At 43.1% G+C, this 25,495-nt stretch overlaps 1 protein-coding gene across 1 annotated transcript; it reads left to right on the forward strand.

Annotated features, from left to right (window-relative positions):
* Positions 1 to 327: 327 nt before the first annotated feature.
* Positions 328 to 23,817, forward strand: NAAA (N-acylethanolamine acid amidase). The gene is made up of 11 exons (XM_045473719.1): positions 328 to 608; positions 1,292 to 1,456; positions 3,651 to 3,777; positions 8,206 to 8,296; positions 11,565 to 11,641; positions 16,488 to 16,660; positions 16,803 to 16,865; positions 18,081 to 18,147; positions 18,809 to 18,837; positions 22,462 to 22,539; positions 23,139 to 23,817. Exons 1-10 carry the CDS (start codon positions 406 to 408, stop codon positions 22,535 to 22,537), a joined length of 1,071 nt encoding a protein of 356 aa, XP_045329675.1. The 5' UTR covers positions 328 to 405; the 3' UTR covers positions 22,538 to 22,539; positions 23,139 to 23,817.
* Positions 23,818 to 25,495: the final 1,678 nt, after the last annotated feature.

The following is a 25,495-nucleotide window of genomic DNA, read 5'->3' on the forward strand; positions in this document are numbered from 1 at the left end:
AGGGATAGATCCCTTTTTACAACCGTAGGATTTCCCGCTACCTCTTCACTACTGAAAATCATGTTACAGCCCCTCCAGGCCGGAGTTTACACTCCCTGGGCCCACGTGGGTGGGATGCGGCGGGGAGAGGGGTGAGAAGCCGGCAGCCTGCAGCGTTTGGCGCACGGCCCGGCGGGACTCGGGGCCGCGGCTGGAGGAATGGGGGGCCGGAAGCGCGGATGCTAGGGGGCGCCCACAGCTCTTTTGCGGTTCGCGGTCGGGAGGGACCGGGCACTCCGGGCCGCGCGCGGACTCCGCCTCCAGCGCTCTCGGCACCGCCCCGGCCCCTCCTCCGTCAGCTCTTCCCCGGGCGCGCCTGGCACGCCGGCCGCAGCGGTCCTAGTGGCGGCCGCCGGAGCCTGAGCCATGCGAGCCGCGGGCCTGGGTGCGCTCCTGGGGCTGGCGCTGCCTCTACTTTTGGCCGGGGTCGGGGTGTTGACGGCTGCTTCGCCCCCAGCCCCGCCGCTCTTCAACGTGAGCCTGGACGCGGCGCCCGAGCTGCGCTGGCTGCCGGTGCTGCGGCACTTTGACCTGGACTTCTTGCGCGCCGCGATGGCACACATTCTCGGGTGAGCGCGGGCGCGCGGGCGCGGGGGGGACCCTCGGGACACCGGTCCGCGTGCGCAAGCCCACACGCGCTCTGCCCACCAGGCTGTAAACCGAGCCGCTTTACTCCTCCCCTCCGTGACGGTCTTGCCCTCTACCCCAACCTCCTCACTGGCCTCAGCAGGGTGCAAGGGCAGCGGGGACGAGAACTGGCATTTGCTGCTGTTCTGGGAGGCGTCGGGCTTGAGGAGGCTTGAGGACGATCGGGGCGGCTGGTTTGACTTTCAAGTTTGGTGTCACCAGTGGTACGCCCTTCCTCCAGCCATTCTGGATCAGGGTGGTGCTCAGGTTGTCACCCGCTTGCTCAACTCAGAGTAGAGAACTCAGCCCACACCCTCCTTGCAAGCCTCGCGAGCCCCCCAAGTCCGCCCCTGTGGGGACCACGCTCGCTCGCCCGCCAAGTCCGCCCCTTTGGGGACCACGCTCTCTCGCCCTACCTCCCTTTCCGAGTTTTCTTTTTCCCTCCGGGATGCTGCGGGTCGGGTGATGTGCACCCTGGGCCGTCGGCCCCTCTGGGAAAGGGAGGAACCTAGCATTCACCCCTAACGATAAGAGCTTTAGGCAGCACCCCACCACCGATACACACACACTGACACCCCTTCGGCCTCTGAGCAGGTCAAACACCCTCGCGGTTCTTCGTTTTTAGGAATAGGGTCCCCAGGTGGGTCCACGCGTTGATTGGAAAGGTGGTCGGGGAGCTGGCTGCCTTCCTGCCCCAGCCCTTCACAGATGAGATCCGGGGCATGTGCGAAATCCTGAACTGCAACCTGGCCGACTGCCTGCTTCTCAACCTGGTTTACGAGACCACCGCGTGAGTGTCCCACGCTAGCGTGGGTTAACTGGGATTCACCGGGGACTCCTGTCACATCTGGGCGGGAGGAGGCATACTTCCAGTGCGATAAAAACAGGGTGGTGACTGGGCTGTCCTGAAACCTCCAGTGCTTCCTCTTTGCCTCTCTGGATAAATCTGAGCAGCAGATCATGGGCTTCGAGAAGGAAGGCCGCTTCTCTGAATCAGCATTGAACTTTTTCCTCCAACTGAAGCCCCTGTTTCCTACCCCCACCAAACCGGTATTATTCCACTTTACAAACTCTGCTCAACAGGTACTATAACAGGAAGTTTTTACAACTAACCCCACTCTCATCCAGACTGTCTAACCAAGGGACCCTGCAGCCTTATAATGCAGGGGGTCATCCCAGTCCTTATTTGTCCCTCTGCATTTATCCCTCCGTGTTGGTCATGGTTAGAGATCCTGACTCCTCTGTCAGAGGCTGGACCCTCCAGGGTCAGGGTCATAGGGAACACTGTTCTGGCTAATAGTGAGATCCAGTATTTGGTTCAGAGGGTGGGCATGATAAAATGGCACACAGAAGTGAAAGCACTTAAGAGTGTGTGGTTGATCCCAGACCAAGTTCAGGGAGAGTCTTAAGTCTTTCCTGGATTAGTAGGAGGTCCTGGAATTGACCTGGTTTCTGTCTTCAGGATTTACTGTTTTGCCACCAGACCAGCCTTATCTAGCAACATACTTAATGGCTTCTGACTGCCAAAAGATGATGGGGTGGGGGTGGGGAGGAGTGTATTCTCGGGATAACCAAGCTTTACCACCCTCTGGCATCTTCCCTGAACACCTAGGCAGGTTAGGTTAAGAAGCACTGAGTGCCTCCCTTTCTAAGGAAACACACAGATGAGACACACACTTTTTTGCTTTTTTTTTTTTTTTTTTTAATATTTGAGAGAGAGTGAGAGACAGAGTGTGAGCTGAGGAGGGACAGAGAGAGAGAGGGAGACACAGAGTCTGAAGCAGGTTCCAGGCTCTGAACCGTCAGTACAGAGTGCAATTTGGGGCTTGAACTTGTGAACCATGAGATCATGACCTGGACCCGAGTCTGACGCTCAACCAACTGAGCCCTCAGGCACCCCATAATTTTTTTTAATGTTTATTTTTGAGAGAGAGAGAGAGAGAGAGAGAGACGGAGGCTGAGCGGGGAGAAGCAAAGAGAGAGGGAGACACAGAATCCAAAGCAGGCTCCAGGCTCTGAGCTGTCAGCACAGAGCCGGACATGGGTCTTGAACCCATGAACCGCGGGATCACGACCTGAGCCAAAATTGGACACTTAACTGACTGAGCCATCTAGGCGCCCCCCCCAAACTTCCTTTTTTAAACAAACAAAAAAATTAAGTAACATTTATTTTCTCCTATTATAAAAGTAATATGTAATCAATATAGAAAATTAGTACATACAGAAAAGTATAAGGAAAATTAACTACAATCCTGTTACTTAGAAATGACCAAAAGCCCTTCAGAGTACTTCCTCTCAGTTTTGTTTGTGTGGATATATGTATCTTTTCCCAGAATTGGGCATGCTGTGTGTAAGTATTTTCCACTGTATGTAATTTAAGGTACATTACATATTCTCAGAGGAAATGGACATTTAGATATCTTAACAAAGCTCTTCCTCTTTTCCTCAGAATACTTCTCTCTGGCTGGGGGTTCTTAAAGGGTCCTTTTCTCTTATTAGCTCTGTGTTGGGAGCCCCGAGGGGACAGGAAAAAGACCAAGCACAGAATGGTTTAAGGACCATTGTACTTTCTCTGAGAAATTCATAGAAGAGAAGTAAGTTTGAACTAGCTTTGAATGGTATGTTAAATAGACCACACACTGCCAAGCAGGGGAATAAGCGAAGTTCAGGGGTCCAGCTGAGCCCAGAATGGGTCAGTTTCAAATTTAGATTTAGGATGAAATTCTCCTTCAGTATGTTTTCAATGCCATTTGTGTTGAAGGCAAAGGTCTAGTAACACCAAATGAACACTGATGAATTGTGCCAGTTGTGCTTTTCATTTTGAATTCTGGATCCATATTCTTATATAAGGATCATATATCATGTGTATCTATTACAAGGAGAAAAATTGTTTTACTTTAAGGATCTATCTTTTCAATGAAAAATTCATTTTCCTTTGTCTTATTTTTCTCATTCATTCATACTGTACTTTTCTATTTTTTCAGATTCTGCACCAGTATTGTGGCTCAAGACTCCAAAGGCCACATTTACCATGGCCGGAATCTAGATTATCCTTTTGGAGATTTCTTACACAAGTTGACTGTGGATGTGCAGTTCTTAAAGAATGGGCAGGTATAGTTCGTACAGTATAAGATTCAGATTCAGAAGTCAGAGAGACTTGCTAACCAAAGTCAGCAATCATTAGGATGGCCTGCTGGTTAACGTGTAAGACACGAAAGACATCAGGGGCATCTGGGTGGCTGGCTGTTAACTGTCCGACTTCACCTTGGGTCATGATCTCGCTGCTCATGAGTTCATGAGAGCCTCATGAGAGCCTCCGCATCAGGCTCTGTGCTGACAGCTCAGAGCCTGGAGCCTGCTTCAGATTCTGTGTGTCTCTCTCTCTGCACCCCCCCACTTGTGCCCTGTCTCTCTCTCGCTCTCAAAAACATGAATAAATGTTAAAAAAAAGAAGAAGAAGAAAAGACAAAGATACAAAAGACATCAAACTCCTGGAAAAACAAAACCGCAAGAGGTTTGTGTCAATTATGCTCCTAGGAAGAAGGGTCATTTATGATTATTGAGCATCTACTTAAAGAGGTCAACCAGTTTTCCTTAGGGAAATCTCTCTTGGGGTATGATCCCTCGTCCACTTACCCTGCTAAGTCAGCTCTTTCTTTGTTCAGACTGCTTCTGGAATAGGGAGGGGCTCTGTGATGTAATGGCTAGAAACAGCCAACTTTGAAGTCTGAATTTGAATCTGGTTTGAATTCTGCTTCTTCCTTTGAGAACATAGGAAATTATTTAGACCCATTTTGCAGACACAGCTCAGAGAGGTTAATGATTACTTTGTGGTGGTAGTTATAAAGGTTACATGAAGTAATGTCTGCAAAGCATGTGAAAATGATTGATAAATAGTGGCCAAATAATAAATGGCCCTTCACTCTACAAGTACTTCCACAGCACTCTGTTAAGTATGATCTTTAAAAGTTATACTTGGATCAGGGCGCCTGTCAGTCTGTTAACCGACTGACTTCGGCTCAGGTCATGATCTCACTGTCTGTGAGTTCGAGCCCCGCGTCGGGCTCTGTGCTGACAGCTCAGAGCCTGGAGCCTGCTTCGGATTCTGTGTCTCCCTCTCTCTCTGCCCCTTCCCTGCTTGCATGCACACGCATGCACACGCACGCACACGTGCTCTCTCTCAAAATAAATGAATAAACTGAAAAAACGGCAAAAAAAATGCAGAAATACTTCAAGCGAAAGTTTCTAATTTTTTCATTTCATCCCTTCACCACTGTTAACAATTTGATTTATAGCTGAAGAATTACTTCAAAAATGTTTTTAAGTTGTAACAATGGCAATATACATGCATACTGAATTCCAAATCTACTAAAATGTTTTCTAAGGTTTATTTATTTATTTTGAGAGAGAGAGAGAGAGAGAGAGCAGGAGAGGGGCAGAGAGAGAGAGGGAGAGAGAGAATCCCAAGCAGGCTCAGCGCTGTCAGTGCAGAGCCTGATGCGGGGCTTGAATTCATGAACCTTGAGATCATGACCTGAGCCAAAATCAAGAGTGGGATGCTTAACCGATTGATCCAACAAGTGCCCCTAAAATGTTAGCAGTTATTACTGGATGATGGGACCATAATTCTTTTCATGACTACTTTCTGCTTCTCTCCATTATTTACAGTGAGCAAAAATTCTAGTTAGACAAAGGAATAAATGCAGCAAAAATAGATTATTCCAACTGCTCCCTCTAGAATTCACCCTGTTACTGCTTTGTTTGTTCCTATGTATCCTGGAGCTCCCATGAGAACTAGCCTGCAGGTGTGGCTCGACTCTTAGTGCTCAAGTTGTGATTACCAAGTCAAACAGTTTACCCTTGAGCATTGTCTTTCTGCTAGGGGCTCATGGCCAAGAAATTGTTTTGCTAAAATTAAGAACAGGTTATCCACAAAATAATTAATCTCTTATTCTTGTCTGTTCATAATTTAAAAAATTGTTTATTTATTTTTGAGAGAGAGAGAGTGGGAGAAGGGCAGAGAGAGAGGTGGGAGGACAGAGGATCTGAAGCAGGCTCTGTGCTGAGAGCGGAGAGCCTGATACAGGGCTCGAACTCATGAACTGTGAGATCGTGACCTGAGTGGAAATGGGACACTTAATCAACCAAGCCATAATTTTTAAATCATTTTCACATACCGTTTCTCATTAGATCCTCACCACAGCCCTGTGAGCGGCCACAGTCAACATTTTCATCCTCATTTTCCAGATGAGTGGCAAATGTATTACATTTAATTACATGAGTGTATCATGTATTATAAAATACCTTGGAAACTACAATGTGATTTTAATTTTCAAACTTTAATTTGCTTAGCCCTTCAAGAGTGACACTAATGTGAGAGTCAGTGTATCATGTGAATGAAGTGACAATATAATTACTTTTTTTCTTCATATAATTATGTTTTGTAAAGGCTTTTAGTGGCGAGGTAGGATTATTCCCCTTTTACTGCCATGAATGGAAATGGGGAGAATTCATGGAAAACCCTCAATGAGTCTGGAAAAGGTCATTTATAAGGCCAGTGCATTTCTCCCTTGCAATTTAGCCATCATAAATTAATTTTACAACCAGATGAGGTAGATGGGGCACCTGGATGGCTCAGTTGGTTAACTGTCAGACTTCGGCTCAGGTCAGGTCAGTCAGTGAGTTCGAGCCCCCCCCTCCCCCCCTCCCCCGGGGCCCCGTGCTGACAGCTCAGAGCCTAGAGCTGCCTTGGATTCTGTCTCTCCCTTGCTCTCTCTGCCCCTCCCCCGCTCATGCTCTGTCTCTCAAAAATGAATAAATGTTAAAAAAAAAATTAAAAATAGGGGTGCCTGGGTGACTCAGTCGGTTGAACTTCCTACTTCGGCTCAGGTCATGATCTCACAGTCCTTGAGTTCGAGCCCCGCGTCATCGGGCTCTGTGCTGACAGCTCAGAACCTGGAGCCTGCTTCAGATTCTGTGTCTCCCTCTCTCTCTGACCCTCCCCCGTTCATGCTCTGTCTCTCTCTGTTTCAAAAATAAAATAAAATATTAAAAAATAATTAAAAAATAAAAACAAAACCAAAAAACCCCAACCAGATGAGATAGAAATAAGAAATTTAAAAAATTACAGACTTAAGATTCAGCTTTCTTTCTTTTCTTTTCTTTTTTTTTTTAAGTAGGCTCCATGCCCAATGTGGGGATTGACCTCACAATCCTGAGATCAAGAGTCAAATGATCCACTGGGCACCCCTTAAGATTTAGCTTTCTAAGGAAAAATATTAACCTAGGCCTGTTTGTTTCTCAAAATATAAAAATATTAGTTAACCTTTATTGAACGGGTACTATTCTATCTCTTTTAAAAATGAAGCTAAGGACAGATGGGGGGCTCAGTTGGTTGGATGTCTGACTCTTGATTTTGTCTTAGCTTATGATCTCACAGTTCATGGAGGCCAGCCTCACATCAGGCTCCATGGTGACAACATGGAGCCTGCTTGGGATTCTCTCTCTCTCTCCCTCTCTCTCTGCCCCTCCTCCACTCTCCTGCATGCTTTCTGTCTCTCTCTCTCTCTCTCTGAAAATAAATAAATAAACTTAAAAAAATGAAATCTGGTATGTGTAGTAACTGCTAGAGTTTGATTTTTCTCCTTATAGTAATAGAGTGGTATCTTGCAATCATTGGAACTCATTACCTAAATTTAAAGTGGGAGTGATCCCTGTAATTCATGGGATAATCATGAGGATTAAATGAGAGATACATATAAAATAAATTTTTTAATATTTAAAATGTAAATATGATTATTACAAACAGTTTCACTTCCCCTTACCTCACAGAGCTTACAAGATGCATGATATTTATCTCTTATAATCAAATCAACACAAGTTTTTAATCAGAGCCCATTTGCCATTTCAGGGTTGGAGTTTCTCAGTCTTTTTGGGGTATGATCCCCTTTGGTGAAGCCTGTGATCCCTTCTCAGAATGTCTTATAGTACATAAAATAAAATGCATGGATTACAAAGAAAACCAGTTACATTAAAATGTAGCCATTTTAACATTAAAACAAATTTTTTAAGCCATTTAAAAATTTTTCTCAACACATTAATTAGTAAATGTTAGCAGTGTATCTAATAACTACCATAATTTCAGGGTAGTGAGAGGTATGAGTGGTATTTCAGGATATGTAATTATATCAAGATAGGTATGACACCATTATATATGTGAAAATATCTGCAGTGTCTACAGGTGGCAGAATCCTAGGCACTGCTATGACCTCATGATTTGTTGCATGCATCCCTTACTGAGGGAGGGAAATCTCAGGAATGGGTGAAAATAAAGCTGCACCTTTTTTTCCCATATTCAAGATCACAGATCCATTGACTTCTATTCATGGAATCCCAAGGTTATACCTTCCGAAAGGCTCTTTGAGAGATTTTATTATGTTGGGACTTACAAGAAAAAAAATCCATGCGTGAGACAAAACAGATGATTTCATTGTGTATTTGGCTGGATTGGCAAAGTGATACCTTACCTCTTGATTTCAGGTTGCATTCACGGGAACCACGTTTATTGGCTATGTAGGATTATGGACGGGTCAGAGTCCACACAAGTTTACAATTTCTGGCAATGAACGAGGTAATGAAAACAAATTCCTGAGCGTTTTCAGCCATAGTCCTGGTCAATTCTATCCAAGTATGCTTCATTTGCTCCCCCACCTGAAAGTATGGACAAACACCTACTACACTACCTAACCGGTACTTCCGTTCTAGTTGGGGGAAAGAGACAGTGTGCATAAAAGCAATGAAGATGATTTCAGGTAGTGTTAAGTGCTACAAAGCAAGGAAAACTAAAAGATGTAATAGATAACAAAGGAGGGGGTTGGGCCATTATTACGGGTAATGGGATCCAGGAGCCAGGTCTGCAGAAGCCGGGGAAATTCTAGAAACAAAACATCCCTGGCGGATTCTAGAAACAAGAGTGGGTAGTGTAGTTACAGCATGGGGGACTGACATTGGAGGTGGAGATGAAGGCTGAGGCCGTGGTGAGGGTCACGACGAAGAGCTTGGATTTTAAGTGTAACGGAAGCCCGAGGAGAATTTTAGGCCAGGACGTGAACAGATCTGATTTATATTTCTAACTATCACTTTGGCTGCTAGATATCTAGAAGCTGGATTGTGTTGGGTTAACGTGGAAGCAGAAGACTGTTAGGAAGCTGTCATGGTAATCCAGAGGGTATGTGTTGCTGTTGTACAGGCAACGTCTATAAAGCACTCTGTAGTTCACTGTGCATTTTCTTGTACGTTTTCTCAGCAGACCTCACACCGTCCTGTTAGATAGGCAGGGCTGATATTTTTAGCCCCATTCATTATGCGGAGGAGGAAACAGGCTGTGACGTGAAGTGACAGCTGGTAAGCAGGAGAGGTGCTTCTCAAACTGATCGCCTGGGTCCTGCCCAGTTGCTGTTTGTTATGTGACTGTACTGCCATTCCCCAAGGCTCGGGGAATCTCATTCAGTTCTCTGGGAAACCCACAGTTCAACAAACTCATGTCTCCGTCCTCAGGAACTTGCAGCTGAGCTAAGAAGAAAGAAAGTTTAGTGTTGGTCATCTGATGAAACCCTGATTGACTTCACGTTGTTGTTTCCTTTAGTTAGGTCTGTTCTTACCTTTTTACATAAGTCTCTAACAGGAAGATGCTGGTTGAGTCTATCCATGCTCAGTAGTTAGTTCTTTATCCTAATGGGTTTCTTCAGCATTTTCCCAAAAGTCTTTTATGAGTGAGACAGGTTCTCAATCAGTGGTACTCAAACCACAGCATGACACTTACTAAGGTTCTACCTTAGTAAAACCTTAGTAAAAATGGCTGTAAACAAGTGTATATTTATTTAAAAGCTGGGCTTTGTTTCCATCATCTTGTGACTCAAATTGTTTAACAAACTGATTGGTAGAACCTAATGTACAAGTAGTTTAAAAATAACTGAGTTATTCTTGTGATATGTACGTTTAACTAAATACTGTCAAACTGCTTTTTCAAAACTTATTTTATCATTTTAATGAAAAGTAGTTATATTTTAATCTGCTAAAATTGAGTTAAAATTCCTGAACAATAAGATAACATCTCTTGGTTAATAGAAGTGAGATACTCAGGTTTCTGGACATTATGGAGAGTGCCATAATGGGAAAAAGTATGGATAGGAGGGGGGCTAACAAATGGCATAGAGTTTGGGGAGGCTTAACAAACCACCTGGCAGTTAAGATCTGACTCCAGAGCCAGCCTGCCCAGTTTGTCTTGATGCGGTCCCTTGCTAGCTTGGTGACCACAACCAAGGTGCTTAACCTGTCCGTGCTTTAGTTTCCTCCCCTGGAAAGCCAGGGATGATGGTGGCTGCTGTGAGGATGAAATGATTCATGTACGTGAAGCACCCAGAGCGATGCTTGGCACAAAGTAAGGGCCATGGATGCATTTGTTGTCATTGTCACATCTCTGGGTCTGACCTCTGAGCCCCAGACTGGAGATGCCTTCTCGGCGAGGTGCGAGGTGTCTCACACTTGACTTGCTAAGCCAATCTCTTGTTTTTTTCTTTTCCCCTTTTCTTGCTCTCACTCTGGCTCTACCCAGATGTGTTCCTCCCCTGGTTTTCCATGCTTCAGGATATGGCAATTGTACTGCACTGATTGTACCGGGAGGATTTTTTGATCCCTCACTCTCTGGGTCTTGTCAGCTCTACCAACAAAACTAGATTGTCCCTGGCCATTTTCTCCACCTCCACTGCTCGGCTAGCCGTTCAGGTTCACACCTGAACTGCTGTAGTCGAGGTTCGTGTGGTCTCACTGCTTCTCACCATCCTATAATTCTTTCTCTTCCCAACAGAGGGCATGATCAGGTTGTCCCCCTGTTCAAAACCCATAATGAATTTCCATTTCACTTATAACAAATCCAGAGTCCCGACTCTTACCCTCAAAACTCTATGTGGCCACCTGCTACACCTTATTTTGTGCCTGTCTCCTTCTCCCTCATGGCACCAGCATTTTTCTTTTTCTGATATCTCCCAAGCTTGTCCTCGCCTTAGGGCCCTGACAGCCAACCAAGCCTTCTATCTGGAATGTTCTGTCCGTCTTAGAGCAAATGTCTACAACACAGAGAGGCTATCTTTAACATTCCTCAAAGAATCCTCCCTCATCACTCATGATTATATTATTCTGTTTTATTTCTTTTATAATAGTTATCAAAATCTTGTTTGCTTAACAGCACACTAATTTCACTGTTAAATTCCAGGGGTCTGGACTAGATCACAATATGGCACATAGCAAATGATCAGTGCTTATGTCTTGAATGAAGAGCTCTCTTAGGAAATAAATCCTCAATGATTTTTTATGATGTTAAAAAAATAATTTTGGAGAATGATTGTAAATTTGTATACTTTTTAAAATGTGAGCCCAAATCAAACTTAAAGTTCTGAAAGATATACATTCTAATCCCTTATTGAGCCCCTTCTCTTGATAGCTACGTAATTCTGTTTTGCTTGGGATAATTAGTAGAATTATTTCCTTTAACACAATTATCATTGTTTCTAGGCATGAAAGATTATATATATATATATATATAAAGTATATATATACAGAATGTTCATCTATGCATGTACATACACACAGAACATTTCCAAATCCCTGGAAATTTGTAATATGTGTAATATGTAATATATATATTACATATTTTTATGTGTGTCATGAAATTTGGGCTTTATCTTTGAAAGCTGCATACCAATAAAATTACTCTCATCCACTAACTTTTCTCTCTCATCAGCTTGTACTATGGGGAAGAAATAAGATTTAAGGAATTTTAAAATGTGGCACGTGGGCAACAATTCATATATATACTTATTGTTCCTTCTTCAACTCGGCAGATGAAGGCTGGTGGTGGGAGAATGTGATCGCTGCCCTTTTTCAGAGACACTCCCTGATCAGCTGGCTTATCCGCACTGTGAGTACTTCCCCTGTTGAGCCCACCACACCCTAACTTCATCCTCTGTGTGCATGTTGTAATGCTCTGTGTCATTTCACAAAATTATTTTTCATGTAGAAAGCTCCTAAAAAGAATAATCAAGGTTTGCAAATAAAAAGGATTACAAAATCACATCAAACTTTGTGATAATAAGTATCAAAGATAAACAGGGCTGGACACTAATTAAAGGAGTAGTTATGAATTATAAATTTCCAATTATAAAATAAGTCATGGGCATGCAACCTGCAGCATGGCCACTATAGTTAATAATACTGTATTGAATAGTTGAAAGTTGTTAAGGGTAGATCTTAAAAGTCCTCATACAAGGGGAAAAAAATTTGGTAACTATGTATAGTGACAGATGTTAGTTATTGTGGTGATCATTTTGCAATATATGCAAATATTGAATCATTACATTGTATGCCTGAAACCAAATACAATGTTATATGTCTGTGCTGACAGCTCCGAGCCTGGAGCCTTCTTTGGGTTCTGTGTCTCCCTCTCCCTCTGCCCATCTCCCACTTGCGCTCTGTGTCTCTCTCTCTCAAAAAATGAATAAACATTAAAAAAATTTAATGTTAAAAGTCAGTTAAAGACATAAATAAGTGATCAAGATAGATTTTAATCAGTAGTATACTATACCATTGCAGTAGGGAAAAGTGTCCAAGGTGAACTGAACTCAACTTTGACTTATACAGAGGTGACTGGGTGTTTTAAAGGGAAAATGAGGGAATTGAGAGGGGTGTCAACGGGGGCTCAGTAGAGTCAGAGAAGTGAAACTTTACACAAAAAGTGGAAGAGAGGGATTGTCCATGAGAAGCCTATCTGAGATTCCTAACTGGTACTTTTCAAAGTTAGCTTCCTACCCTCCTGCAGAGACTGGAAAACAGGGGCCCTAGTTTTAAGTGTTGTCTGGAACAAATAGTAAATTCTTTGGGCAGCCTTATTTTCTCAGGCAGCGCTATAAGAGGGGCTAGGGTCACCTTAGGGATGTAGCCTTGAGCTGTTAGAAACTATGTTAATTTTCTGATGAGTGGATAAATAAGATGTAGTGTATATATACAACGGGATATATACAACTCAGCAATGAAAAGTAATGAAATCTTGCCATTTGCAACAATGTGGATGGAACTGGAGGGTATTATGCTAAGTGAAATAAGTCAGTCAGAGAAAGACAGTTATCACATGTCTTCACTCATATGTAGAATTTGAGAAACTGAACAGAAGACCATGGGGGAAGGGAAGGGGAAAAAAAAAACAGTTATAAACACACAGAGATGCAAGCTATAGGAGACTCTTAAATACAGAGAACAAACTGAGGGTTGATGGGGGGGCAGGGGAGAGGGGAAAATGGGTGATGGGCATTGAGGAGGGCACTTGTTGGGATGAGCACTGGGTGTTGTATGTAAGTGATGAATCACAGGAATCTACCCCCAAAACCAAGAGTACCCTGTATACCCTGTATGTTAGCTGACTTGACAATAAATTATATATATATATATACACACACACATACATATATGTATATATATATGACAATAAATTATATTTTTAAAACATAATAATAAAAATATAAAATAAAGCCAAGAATAATACCATGAAAAAAATAAAAGAAACCATGTTAGTGTTTGTTCAGTCCTTATAGGCCAAGGTTAAGGCCTTATCAAGAAGGGGGGGTCGGGGCGCCTGGGTGGCTCAGTCGGTTAAGCGGCCGACTTCGGCTCAGGTCATGATCTCACGGTCCGTGAGTTCGAGCCCCGTGTCGGGCTCTGTGCTGACAGCTCAGAGCCTAGAGCCTGTTTCAGATTCTGTGTCTCCCTCTTTCTGACCCTCCCCCGTTCATGCTCTGTCTCTCTCTGTCTCAAAAATAAACGTTAAAAAAAAAAAATTTAAAAAAAAAAAAAAAAAAAAAAAAAAAGAAGGGGGCTCAGAGGATCCTAGCTAGTTTGGTCAAGGAGAGAATCTTTGTTGTAGGCCACAGTTTTAGCCTGTAGTTTTATCTAAATAGCTGATTGAGATAAGAGATGACATTATGCTTTTCTGCTGATAACAATGTCCCCTCCTTTTAGAGGGCAAATATCAGAATTAGCAAAGCAAAGAAAGGCATTAAGAAAGTAGTTCTGCATACAACAGAAAGAAAGTCTGCTTTACAAGACCTATTAAGCAGCAAAGTTCCAGGCCACGTATAAATTGTGATTTCACTACAGTAAACACATTTTCAGGAGCTCATCTCTGGTGCACAGATCTGGTCCTGCCCAGCTTTAGCTTTTTTGACCCTTCTTCCCCTTGCTTTAAATAACCTTAGCCCCTCTGGACTTGCAGTGCTCCTCAACTTCTTACCTGGATACTTCCTGAAAATGGTGACGAACTATGCATCCTTCACACAGTTTTAAGATGGCCTCTAAAACTTTTCATCATAAGATTAAAAAGCTGCAAAAAATCCAGTGTGTTGTAAATGTTGCCATTTAAAAATAAAACTGGAATTTACATCCACCTGGTGAAATCCAAACACCAAAATGATTTTTAAATGTTTTAGATGTAATTTACATACAGTGGAATACACAAATCTTAAGGGTTTGGTTCAATGTGTTTTGACAGCTGTACACACTCATTTATCCATCCATGTAAGTACCAACAAAACAAGGTACAGAACATCCCCCAGTCCCTGGAAACTTCCCTCCTGCTCCATTCTAGCCAATTCCTAACCTCCTCTGACACCCTCCCTCAATGAAACCACACTGACCTCTATCACCACAGACAAGTTTGCCTGTTCTAGAACGCATAGAAATGAAATCCTGGAGTAGGGACTCTTTCTTTCACTCAGCCTAATGTTTTTCAAATTCATCCATGTTGTTTGTATCACTAGCTCATTTCTTTCTATTGCTGAAGATTATTCGGTTGTGTGAATATGACACAATTTATTCATTTTCCAGTTGATGGGCATTGCGCTGTTTCCAGTATTGGGCTATTATGAGTAAGCCTGCTGTAGAAAATCTTGTACAAGTCTTTTTGTAAACACGTTTCAGTTGAGTAAGTACTTAAGAGTAGAATTGCCGGGGGGCGCCTGGGTGGCGTAGTCGGTTAAGCGTCCGACTTCAGCCAGGTCACGATCTCGCAGTCCGTGAGTTCCAGCCCCGCGTCGGGCTCTGGGCTGATGGCTCAGAGCCTGGAGCCTGTTTCCGATTCTGTGTCTCCCTCTCTCTCTGCCCCTCCCCCGTTCATGCTCTGTCTCTCTCTATCCCAAAAATAAATAAACGTTGAAAAAAAAAATTAAAAAAAAAAAAAGAGTAGAATTGCTGGGTCGTAAGGTAGATGTATTTAATTGAGGTGCAATGCCGTACGATTCACCTGCTGTATGATTCATCTATTTAAAGTATACAACTTCCTGGTTTTTAGTACATTCAGAGTTGTGCAACCATCTCTACAATCAATTTGAGAACACTTTCATTACCCTTTAGCAGTCAGTGACCATTTCCTTCATTTCCTGAACCAAACAGATGAGGTACATGTTTCATCCTGACTTTTGCCACCTGAATGAAGTAAGTCACCACTGCCACCGGCGTTTCTTACTGACGTTCTTTGCTTTTTTTCTCGTAGGACTCTGTTAGAGGCAACGAATTACTTGATAGTAATCGTGGGATGGTATAGGCAACATAAAACAATGTTCCATCACTGCCTCGCTAGAATTTTGCTGAGTTCAGAACAAACCAGTTCAAGCCTAAATACCTCACCCTAGCAGAAATGCGTGTACGGCAGGGGAAAGTCCACAAAGCCCTGCCGTGACTTGATGGTTTATGGTGCTGAATGATGGCACCTTTGCAGACACTAATATTTTGAATAGTTCTTTTGTTTGACTTTACCCCCACCCCCACCCCTGACACAGTGCCCTGGCCATATTCGGGATGGGTGAGCAGAAAATGTACTTTCCAAAAGTGGTACAGAGTGATTTTGAAGATGCAGGTGGGAAGGGCAGGTCCCATACCACAGGACTGTTCTTGAGCAGATCGGCTTAAGCAAGGAGCACCTATGGAAGCTGAAGATATGGAAAGTGATCCCCTTAATGGTCCATGCCACAGACCTTTGGAAGTCTTCACGAACCCCCGGGGGTAGGAGTGTCAGCACACCCTGCTCTGATGCAGCATGCTGTCTTTCATCTCCAAGACTTTGCCAACTCTTCCATCAAGCTAGAGCTGCCCAACCCCACAACTATGACTTTCCGCCAGCCTGACTTCCATTTGTCCCTTTGGCCTCAGATTGTGCAATACCTCCCTGGAATACTTCCTTGATGCCCTGGGTGAGGCTGGGTCCCCTGCTACGGCTTTTGTAGCAACTCCTTCTCCTATGTTGACACTCCTTACCTTGTGTCAGCACTGCCCATTGACTTTCCTGTCATCCTTGGAAGTTTGGAGTGAACAAGGTTTGGTCAGTCATATTCACTGCTCTGTTCCCCACACCAGCACTGTGCCTAGCACATAGTAGGTATTCAGAAGTACCTGTTGAAAGAACAAGTGGATGAGGAAACATGGGGAGTCCTTTGTGAAGGTGACCTGCCTAGAAAGCACACAGCCCATGTTTGGTGAGCCAGGCCTAGAACTTGTCAGCAGGTCTTTCCAGTTGTGAGAAAAAATCCTGCTGCTGTTGGCTACCCACTGATGACATCGCAGGAGCCCTGATGACAGGAGGAGGAGGAGGTCAGAGCGGGTTAAGATGGTAGCCATGGCTTAATGTATCAGGAGAATGTGCTTTGGCCCATTTGTCCATCAGTTGGTGTGGCAGATAACTGCCGTGTGTGGTGATGCTAATGTGGGTTTGTCTCTTTGTTCAGACCCTGAGTGAGTCGGAAAACTTTGATGCAGCTGTTTATAAATTGGCCAAGACACCCCTTATTGCTGGTGTTTATTATATTGTTGGTGGTGTGTCCCCTCGGGAAGGAGTGGTCATCACAAGGAACAGAAATGGCCCCGCAGACATTTGGCCTCTAGATCCTTTAAATGGAGTGTGAGTAGAATGAGAACTCATTTTGTATCAAGAATTTTTTTAATTGATGAAACTAGAGGTATTCTTTTTGTTTTCGTATATTTCTTCTTCAGCTATGTGCCAGATGACCTTGGGTAAGACAAGATGATGTGCTTTGTTGTAGGTGGTTCCGAGTTGAGACAAATTATGACCACTGGAAGCCAGCACCTGAGAAAGATGACCGAAGGTAGGCATCTATACACTTTCTGCTTTACAGTGCTTTCTTGGGGTCAGGAGAATGTGTCCTTTTTTTTTTTTTTTTTTTTTTTTTAACGTTTATTTATTTTTGAGACAGAGAGAGACAGAGCATGAATAGGGGAGGGTCAGAGAGAAAGGGAGACACAGAATCTGAAACAGGCTCCAGGCTCTGAGCTGTCAGCACAGAGCCCGACACGGGGCTCGAACACACGGACTGCAAGATCATGACCTGAGAGGAAGTTGGACACTTAACCGACTGAGCCACCCAGGCGCCCCCCTCTTTTTTTTTTAATTTTTTTTAATGGAATGTGTCCTTAAAAAAAAAAAGTTTATTATTTTTGAGAGAGAGAGCAGGAAAGGGGTAGAGGTGGGGGGTGGGGGGGACAGCAGGCTCCCTGCTGACAGCAGAGATCCCAATGTGGGGTTTGAACTCACGAACCATGAGATCATGACCTGAGCCGAAGTGGGATGTTTAACCGACTGAGCCACCCATGCACCCCAGATGTGCCATTTTTATGACAAGAACTGGAGAGGACTGCAGGTGCTGTCCCCTCCCAGAACATGTACCTGGGCCCCCTCACTAGTGTCTTGGCTGGGATGGGAGAGTGTAATGTGTAGTGGAGGGTCTTAGTGGTTGGTTGGGTGTTGGAGGGTAAGACTTGCCCTGGCCTCAGGGTCAGGAGGCCTGTGTTCCATCACCAGCTCTGTTAATGACTCACTGGGTTGCCTCTTGAGACTCTCTCTACTCATGTGTAAAAGGAAAGGACAGAACAAGGTTTGTGGTTTTCTATGTAAGCCTTTTTTGGAAGGAAAACATGTCCCTTAATGAAATAAATAAACCAAGTAGGGGCTTTCTTTGGCCCTTCTCATTTCGAAAGTTTTGTAAGTCATTGCATCCCCAAAGAGCAGGTAGCTATGTATTTCCCCCTGGCTTTACTGCCCCATGTGTTTGGGACAACTATTTATGCAACACATTTTCACCATCCCAGCTTCCTTGAGCAGATGGTGCCAGTAGGCCTGGCTGTTGAATTAATTTTGCCATGGTGGTCTGAGATTAGGCAGGAAGCATGTTTGAGGGCTGGAACCTTTTTTTGGTGAAAGGAGATCATGCAGTCAGGCCTTATCTTGAGCCTCCTGGTATGAGAGCTGGTGGGATTCAGGGTTACGTGAGGTGCCCAGTAACCTCTGACCATTCTCCTTACAGGACGCCTGCTGTGAAAGCGCTTAATGCCACAGGCCAGGAAAACCTCAGCCTGGAGACGCTCTTCCAGGTAACTTCCAGGGGGCATGATGTCCAGCTTTTACCCTGGATGTTTGTTGTCTTTGTTAATAGTGATTGAAGTGTTGGAGTCAGTTTCACCTGGTTGAAAACATTTTTTAAAAGCCAGATGAATTAAAAAAAAAAAAGATGACATTTTGTGAACTTGCGTCAGTATAGGCTAAAAAGTATTCATCTTCACCCAAGTGTTTCTGCATGTTAAAAAAAGACACAGTTGGGGGTGCCTGGGTGGCTCAGTCGGTTGAGCCTCCGACTTCCACTCAGGTCATGATCTCACAGCTTGTGAGTTCAAGCCCCGCATTGGGCTTTGTGCTGACAGCTCAGAGCCTGGAACCTGCTACAGATTCTGTGTCTCCCTCTCCCTCTGCCCTTCCCCTGCTCACGCTCTGTCTCTCTCTGTCTCTCAATAATAAATAAACGTTAAAAAAATTTTTTTAAGTAATAAAAAAATAAAAATAATAATAATAAAAATTAAAAAAAGACACAGTTGTATATATGTTCACTGTTTAAAGGGAGAAAGGATTCAAAAGTCTAACTCTGTAGACCCCAAGACATGCTAGAGTGCTAAGTGCTTTTATTCTTCCTAGGGATATTCTACATGTATTTCTTCTACCTTTTTAATAGTCTTTGTAATATGATTGTTTCCTATGCAGGTTTTGTCAGTGTTCCCAGTTTGTAACAAGTAAGTGACACTTAAACACATCTGTTCATACGTCACCCCAGAATGGGGGTTCTGGGGGCCTCTACAAGTCAGGCTTTCTAGGTGCTGTGGACACAGCAGTGAATCAAACAAGTTGTCTGCTCTCATGGAACTAGCATTTTACTGGGGGGAAGTAGGGAGGAGGTGGGGAGGGGGAGATAAACAAATATATCATAAGTCAGGTGAGAAGTCCATAAAGAAAAACAAAGGTAAAGAGGATAGAGGGATCCGGAAGGAAGAGGGCAGAGATGTGTTCATCCTAAGTCAGTCTGGTAGTTGGGACTGCCTTCACTGGTTACGAGCGCCGTAATTTCACTCTGTTAAAACTACACTTTAGGGGCACCCAGGTGTGTCAGTCAGTTAAGCATCTGACTCTTGATCTCTGCTCAGATCATGATCTCATGGTTCATGGGATTGAACCCTGCTTTGGGCTCTGCGCTGACAGCACGGAGCTTGCTTGGGATTCTCTCTCTCTCAAAATAAATAAACTAAAAGTTAAAAAAAAAAAAACAAAACACTAAACTAAACTAAACTGTAGATGCTGTTGACCTCCCTTTAACTTCCTAAAACTTTCTGCTACCACCATGGCTCAGTCCACAGATAAATTAACATCTATGCTATTGTTTCTTTGTTAGCCTGTGCCCTTGATAGTAGCATCCTGTGAGCACTGGCTTCTTGGGTCTAACAACCTAGGGTTTTACCCACATAGTCTTCTGAAGTGAAACCCTGGGCCGTAGCTGCCACTGTCACAGGAAGCTCTTCATTAAATCTGAGAGGCAGCCACAAGACTTATACAGGAAACTCTGAAGGTCCACTGTCTCCATCACAGCAAAGCTGGCTAGACCAACAGCCTACTTTTTATCACCATTCAAGGTGATGCTTTATTGTCTTACCCTCACCCAGGACTAGCTCATGGGGGTGCAGACACTTTTTTTTGCTTAGTGAGGTGGGGCTTAATTTAATGAAATGAAAGAGGAAGCATCTGCAAGTCAAAACAGTTTTATCTCCTTTTACTTCAATAAATTCCCAAACCCAGCATTTCCTACCCTCCCATCGTTATTTTATTTGCTTTCTCCAAGGCAAGAATATCAAAATGGTCCTCTTCAGGAAATAGCCTAATACAGGCAAAACCTATAAAGTGATTTTTAGTTTCAAATACCCAATTGATTTTTTTTTTTTCTTTGAAATGATCCTCCTTTACACGAATACAAAATAGTTTTCCTGATGGCCTCTAGAATAACTTTTGTATACAGGTACTTTTAAGATTCCTTAGCTGTGATGATATTTTTAAAACTGGTGGTTCGTTTTGTATCATAATAGGAATATATCTTCAAATTGTCCCTTGGAAGTTTTTTCTGTAAGTAGGGCCTGATAAAAAGATTAACACTAAAAAATTTATTCTGTGAGCAATATTCTAACAGCCAATACAGAAAAACAAATTAGCCAGTAATTTACCACTCCAGTAAATGAACCATTTGGGTAATAGGTGATACCCAGGGTTATGCTAGTAAACTAGCTTTTGGGTGGGAGCGGGTTTGGGGGGCCAAAAAACAAACCAAAGACCCCCATGAATTGTAGCATTAATTGACTTCCTGGTGTCAATACTCCCACATAGCGTATTTCAAGCTTATGATTGGCTCCTGAACTTCCTACATGTTTAACAATTGGCTCTCACCAGCCTGTAGGAGCCAGCTCCAACATACAGCTGACTGTATCCCTTCCAGTAGGGCACAATTTTGCCCTTCTAATATTTGTTTGTAAAATAGGGTATTCTTTTTTGGGTGTTCTTATGGTTTTAAAAATAATTATATAAATGATAACTATATCTTTAAAAAATTACTATTATAATAAAATACTATTATGATAAAATATAATAAAAATTACTATTATAATAAAATAAAATAAAAATAAAATTATATTTATTTTTAAAAAAACATTGCTCATGCCATGAACAGCCCTGGTCATTTTAAACATGTGCTCCATAGCCAACTGAATACAGTGTAGTTGAGTTAAGCATTCTCTAGTTGTTAGTTTTTCCCCTATTAAAATTCTGAAATACAAGTATTTGTACATCCCCCTTCCCCGTTTAAATGGCTTAGGAAATATTTTGTCGAAATAGAATTAAAAATTGTAAACAGTTAACCAAGGAACATTTTTCTCTGTTGTACAACTGAAAACCTGAGAGGACCTGCATTTAAAGAATAACCACCATTGAGCCAGAATTAACACAGATCACTGACTCTCAGGCCCTTTGCTTAGAATGATTCCTGGCAACGGAAGCTCTTCCCTGTGTAAAGTTAACAGAAAGAAGTCTGAACAGAAGCCGTTAGCTCTATGCTGCCACCTTGTGCTGTGCTACAAAATCACACTCACTTGCAATAGATCTCCATCCTCTGAGGTGGCTGTAAGCAGAGAAAATATTAAAGTAGTGAAGGAGGGGCTCCTGGGTGGCTCAGCCGGTTAAGCATCTGACTCTTGGTTTCAGCTCATGTCATGATCTCACGGTTCCATGAGTTCGAGCCCCACGTCGGGCTCTGTGCTGACAGTGCAGAGCCTGCTTGGGATTCTCTGTCTCCCTCTCTGCCCCTCTCCCACTTGTGTTGTCTCTGTCTCTCTCAAAACAAATAAATAAACTTATAAATAAATAAATAAATAAAGTAGGGATGGAGAATAGAATTATGGCCAAAGCAAATAAGCTGCTGAATTCCCTTGGACTAGCTCTGCATGCACTCATAGTGCTGTCTTCAGCCAGGTGTACAATTTATCTGTGGGCCCCAGGGCCACTAGTTCTGCAACAACCCAGCTCCAAATGCTTTGAGCATGCATCTCAGCTGGTGATTGGGACAAGAGGTAGATGATGAAGGGAGTCAGGGAAAGGGGTCCTATTGTGTGTGTGCATGCATGCGTGTGTGCTCATGTTGTTCAGGTCTCTTGCTGTGCAGTATGTTGAGTAAATGACATTGCACTTTGCATCCTTAGATCTGGGTAAGATGTGATCCCTGAGATTTAGAGGCTCCACTCTGGCCTTCCTCTGACCGTCGCTTGATGTAAGGAGTCCACTGGGCCAGGAGCGTTTGCCCAGCTAGTCTGGCCCAACTACCTAGTACCCTGGAATTCTCAGCCCAAAGAGCTCCAGGCCTGTGTGGTCCACTGTCCTGGGTGGTATTCTCCTGATGGCAGTGTGCAGCCACTGTGGATATCTGTGCTTGGTGGGTGGCCAAGGGATGGCTTTTCCCTGGGGTCATGCTTGAAGCCTGAATGCAAAGGCTGAGGTATCCACATATGTGCCTTGTGGGATCGGGCAGAGCAAGGGGTGAGGGCCACAAGAGCTGGCATCCCTCACTGCCACAGTGTGGAACTCTGAGGAGTCTGAGCATTTTAAATTTGAACTTGGCCTTCCATAGTATTGTCAAAATAGGAAGGACACTGTGTGATCACTTGCGTTATAAATTTTAAATATTCTGACATATATGGGCTTCTATTTGTATTATTGTCTTGGGTCCTGAGGACAATGGGGACAATTAGGGAAGGGCTTGGTGTTTTTTTTCCTCTTTGGAATATTAGAGGAAATGATATGTATATAACAATTCCTCTCATCATTTTCAGCTATACAATTTATACTACAGTAATGAGTGCTGCTAACCCAGAGAAGTACACGACGAGGATCAGAAACCTGGGTTAAAAGTAAGTAAGCAGAAGAGTGGATTCCACCATGCTATGAAAGTTTTGCTAGTTTGCTGTTGGCGACATCTGTGGGTGTGTGCTGGTATTTCTCACAGAAATGGTGACATCTTTAACATTTGTACGTACGGAATATGTTCTGACAGACATCCAGCAAATGATTGTCATTTGTGTCAGACTCGCGTCACTCTTAGGTGTTTATTTTGAATTGTTTGTATGACAGCTAATCTACTCTTGCCCGGTGTCCTTTGTCCCTTATTAAAACCTATTCTCAGGGCAAAGTGTTATCTCTTCACTTACACAGTATCTGGGAAGAGTGATAGTGAGGCAGGCCCAGCGCATTTTCAACCTGAGAAGACAGATAATGAAGGCAAAGGACACCTGCAGAGTTTATTTCAGGCAATGGTGAGCCCATAGGTGAGGGGAGGGACATGAGAAAGCAGAAGTCCTTTCTGCTGTCCCTGAAACCAAACCCAGTTTTCCCTAATGCAAGGGTTGTCTGGAGCTTGTAAACCTGGCCTGATGTTTTAGTCATTTGCTTATCATGGGGGTGTTAAAAACCAGTGTTTGAATTAAGTACATGTATTCTTCTTCCCTTACAGATGATTTCTTAAAAACGAAACTCTCGAAGAGCTGTACGTTAAAAAACAAAGTAAAAGGATTGTATTATTTTAGGAACAATACAGGTTCTTTCCTCATTAAACTTTTCAATCTTGTGAAGTGGGGGGCAGGAAGGCCCCTCTGGAGCTGGTTTTGGTAAAGTGGGTAATAGGCTTGCATTCACTTCCCTTCATCATTTGCCTTGACCCTCTCTAAGCTTTGTCTCAAAGATAGTTGGTCTCAGAGGTCAAGCCCTATCCTTGGGCTTTAGTTCCAGCTTCTTAGCACAACATGTGGCAATGTTGTCATACCTCAGCTTATGAAGAAATGAGCTGGCAAGACATCTTTGCTTATTATGAAGTGCTTCTGGAAGAGTCTGAGAAAAAAAGATTATTCGAAAAGAAATGGAGAAATGTGGTTTGAAGAGAGCCTGTTTGAATGTTTGTTAGCCTGAGCTTTGATCATGTATTTCCAATGTGATGAGATTCTCACTTTTCATAATTTGTCTAATGTTTCTTTAAGCAGACTGATGGGCCTCCTTTTTCTAAATAGCTACTTTCTTACTGCTTTTTGAAAGCAGTTTGAAAACAAAAGTATGTCTGATTGTCACTTTTCACTAGTTAATAAAATGTTGCAAGGGATGTCAGCAAGAAGAATAAAATTGTCTTCCAAGATACTGAATATTGTGTTCTCTCTACATTCTTACCCCTGACGTTGTGTGGTTCTGGACAACTGTCCTGAGGAGGCAGCTCTGGGAGATGTTATTTAAGCGCAAGGACTGAGAGGGGTGCGTAGCTGTGTTGTAGAATTTGGCTTTTTTTTTTTTTTTCATATGTATAAGAAAGAAACTTCTCTGAGGATGAAGTCAGAAAAGGTTAAAATGCATGAACAATGAATCAATTGGATGTTCCTGTTTAGTGTTCCAGCAGGAACGAAGGAAAATGGAATGGCTGCAGGGAAGTGTTAGCCAGGCTTGGGTCACCGCTGCGTCACCATACTGCCCACCTCGTTAGCAGCACACAATATTTATGTATCTTCTTGGCCAGAGTTGCATCACCGTTGTTAAATTTCCATCACCCAGTGCCCTTTTTAAAACCAAACATCAAGGGTAGTTTTCTTGCCAGACATGTCAAGTTGTGATTGAGACTGCAAGTTTCTACTCAGTCACTTCTGTTCTTGTTTTCTCAACTGTAGACTCTGATCTTTGGATGGAAATTTGACGAATACCCTAATGTTAACCAGGCAACGTGGAGGCAGAGAGGACTTTTCAGCAGGAAAGTGTTTTAAGTAATCCAAATGTCTGGTTCGTGTTAAGACCTGTGTTCCTTGTGCCATGTGGTTTCACTACAATGTGTCTAGATATAGATGTCTTCTTATTTTGCCTACTTGGGATTTGTTATGCTCTTCAAATTTCAAATTTACTCAGTTTTGGAAAGTGCTCAGTTACCAGCTCTCTGTTGCTCTCCTACATTGTTTTGCATCTTCTCTCCTCTCCTTAAGTCCCAAGTGTGTGTATTATCATGGCTTCTACCCTCTGTCTCACCCCTCTGGTATTTGGGGCAGGTGGGGGAAGGAAGAAGAGTGAGGTGGCAGATTTCTCTCTTGATGACATAGTCCAGGTAATGTCTTTATTTTTTTCTGTAAATCAGAAATATTTTTTAGTGGATCTGTTGCTTTTAATATCAAGGATAATATATTTACTTTAAAAATATTTTATTTTTTAGTAATCTCTAGGCCCAGCTTGGGGCTCAAACTCACAACCCCGAGATCAAGAGTCTCATGCTTTACTGACTGAGCTAGCCAGGTGCCCCTTAAGGATAATACTTGTATTTTGGATGGGCTATTTGCTACTTTTTTAAACCTGCTAGGATCTTTATTGGATAGTAGTATCTGTTCTTTGCTTTGGTCTTTTTTTTTTTAAACTTCTTAATCCATACTTATTTTATATTCTGCTTCTCAATTCCATCATCAAGTCCTCGGATGTCCAGCTTCACTGTTTGTTTTCACTGACTCTCTCTCATGGAAGTTTCTGTGGTGTTCTCTAGTTTTGGATTGTGTTCCTCTGGAAATACTGAAGGCCGGGGTTGATGGTGCACCACCCACAGAGGATGTGCTAATTTCTCAACATGTGGTTTCTTAGAACACTCAGTATAAATTGAAGGCTCAATTTATATTGTATGAAGACAGGCCTGTGGTTACACATTCACATAGGAGAGCCTGGCCCCTGTGCAGGTTGATACTCTAACTGTACCTTGTGTGTATCCAAGTCCGTGTTCTTTATCCCCCACCTTCCAAGGCAATTGTCAAAGAACCTGAGGTTCTAAGTTCCTGGGACCAGAAACTGTCCTTAGGGCCACCA

The sequence above is a fragment of the Leopardus geoffroyi genome, chromosome B1, assembly GCF_018350155.1.
Source record: "Leopardus geoffroyi isolate Oge1 chromosome B1, O.geoffroyi_Oge1_pat1.0, whole genome shotgun sequence".
Classification (NCBI taxonomy): Eukaryota; Metazoa; Chordata; class Mammalia; order Carnivora; family Felidae; genus Leopardus; species Leopardus geoffroyi.

Bases quoted from the DNA above. Each gene is read 5' to 3' on its own strand.
- NAAA (XM_045473719.1), top strand. From the start codon at position 406: ATGCGAGCCGCGGGCCTGGGTGCGCTCCTGGGGCTGGCGCTGCCTCTA. The intron at 11,642-16,487 runs GTGAGTACTTCC...CTCTTTGTTCAG, and splicing joins TCAGCTGGCTTATCCGCACT to ACCCTGAGTGAGTCGGAAAA. The intron at 16,661-16,802 runs GTGAGTAGAATG...GCTTTGTTGTAG, and splicing joins CTAGATCCTTTAAATGGAGT to GTGGTTCCGAGTTGAGACAA.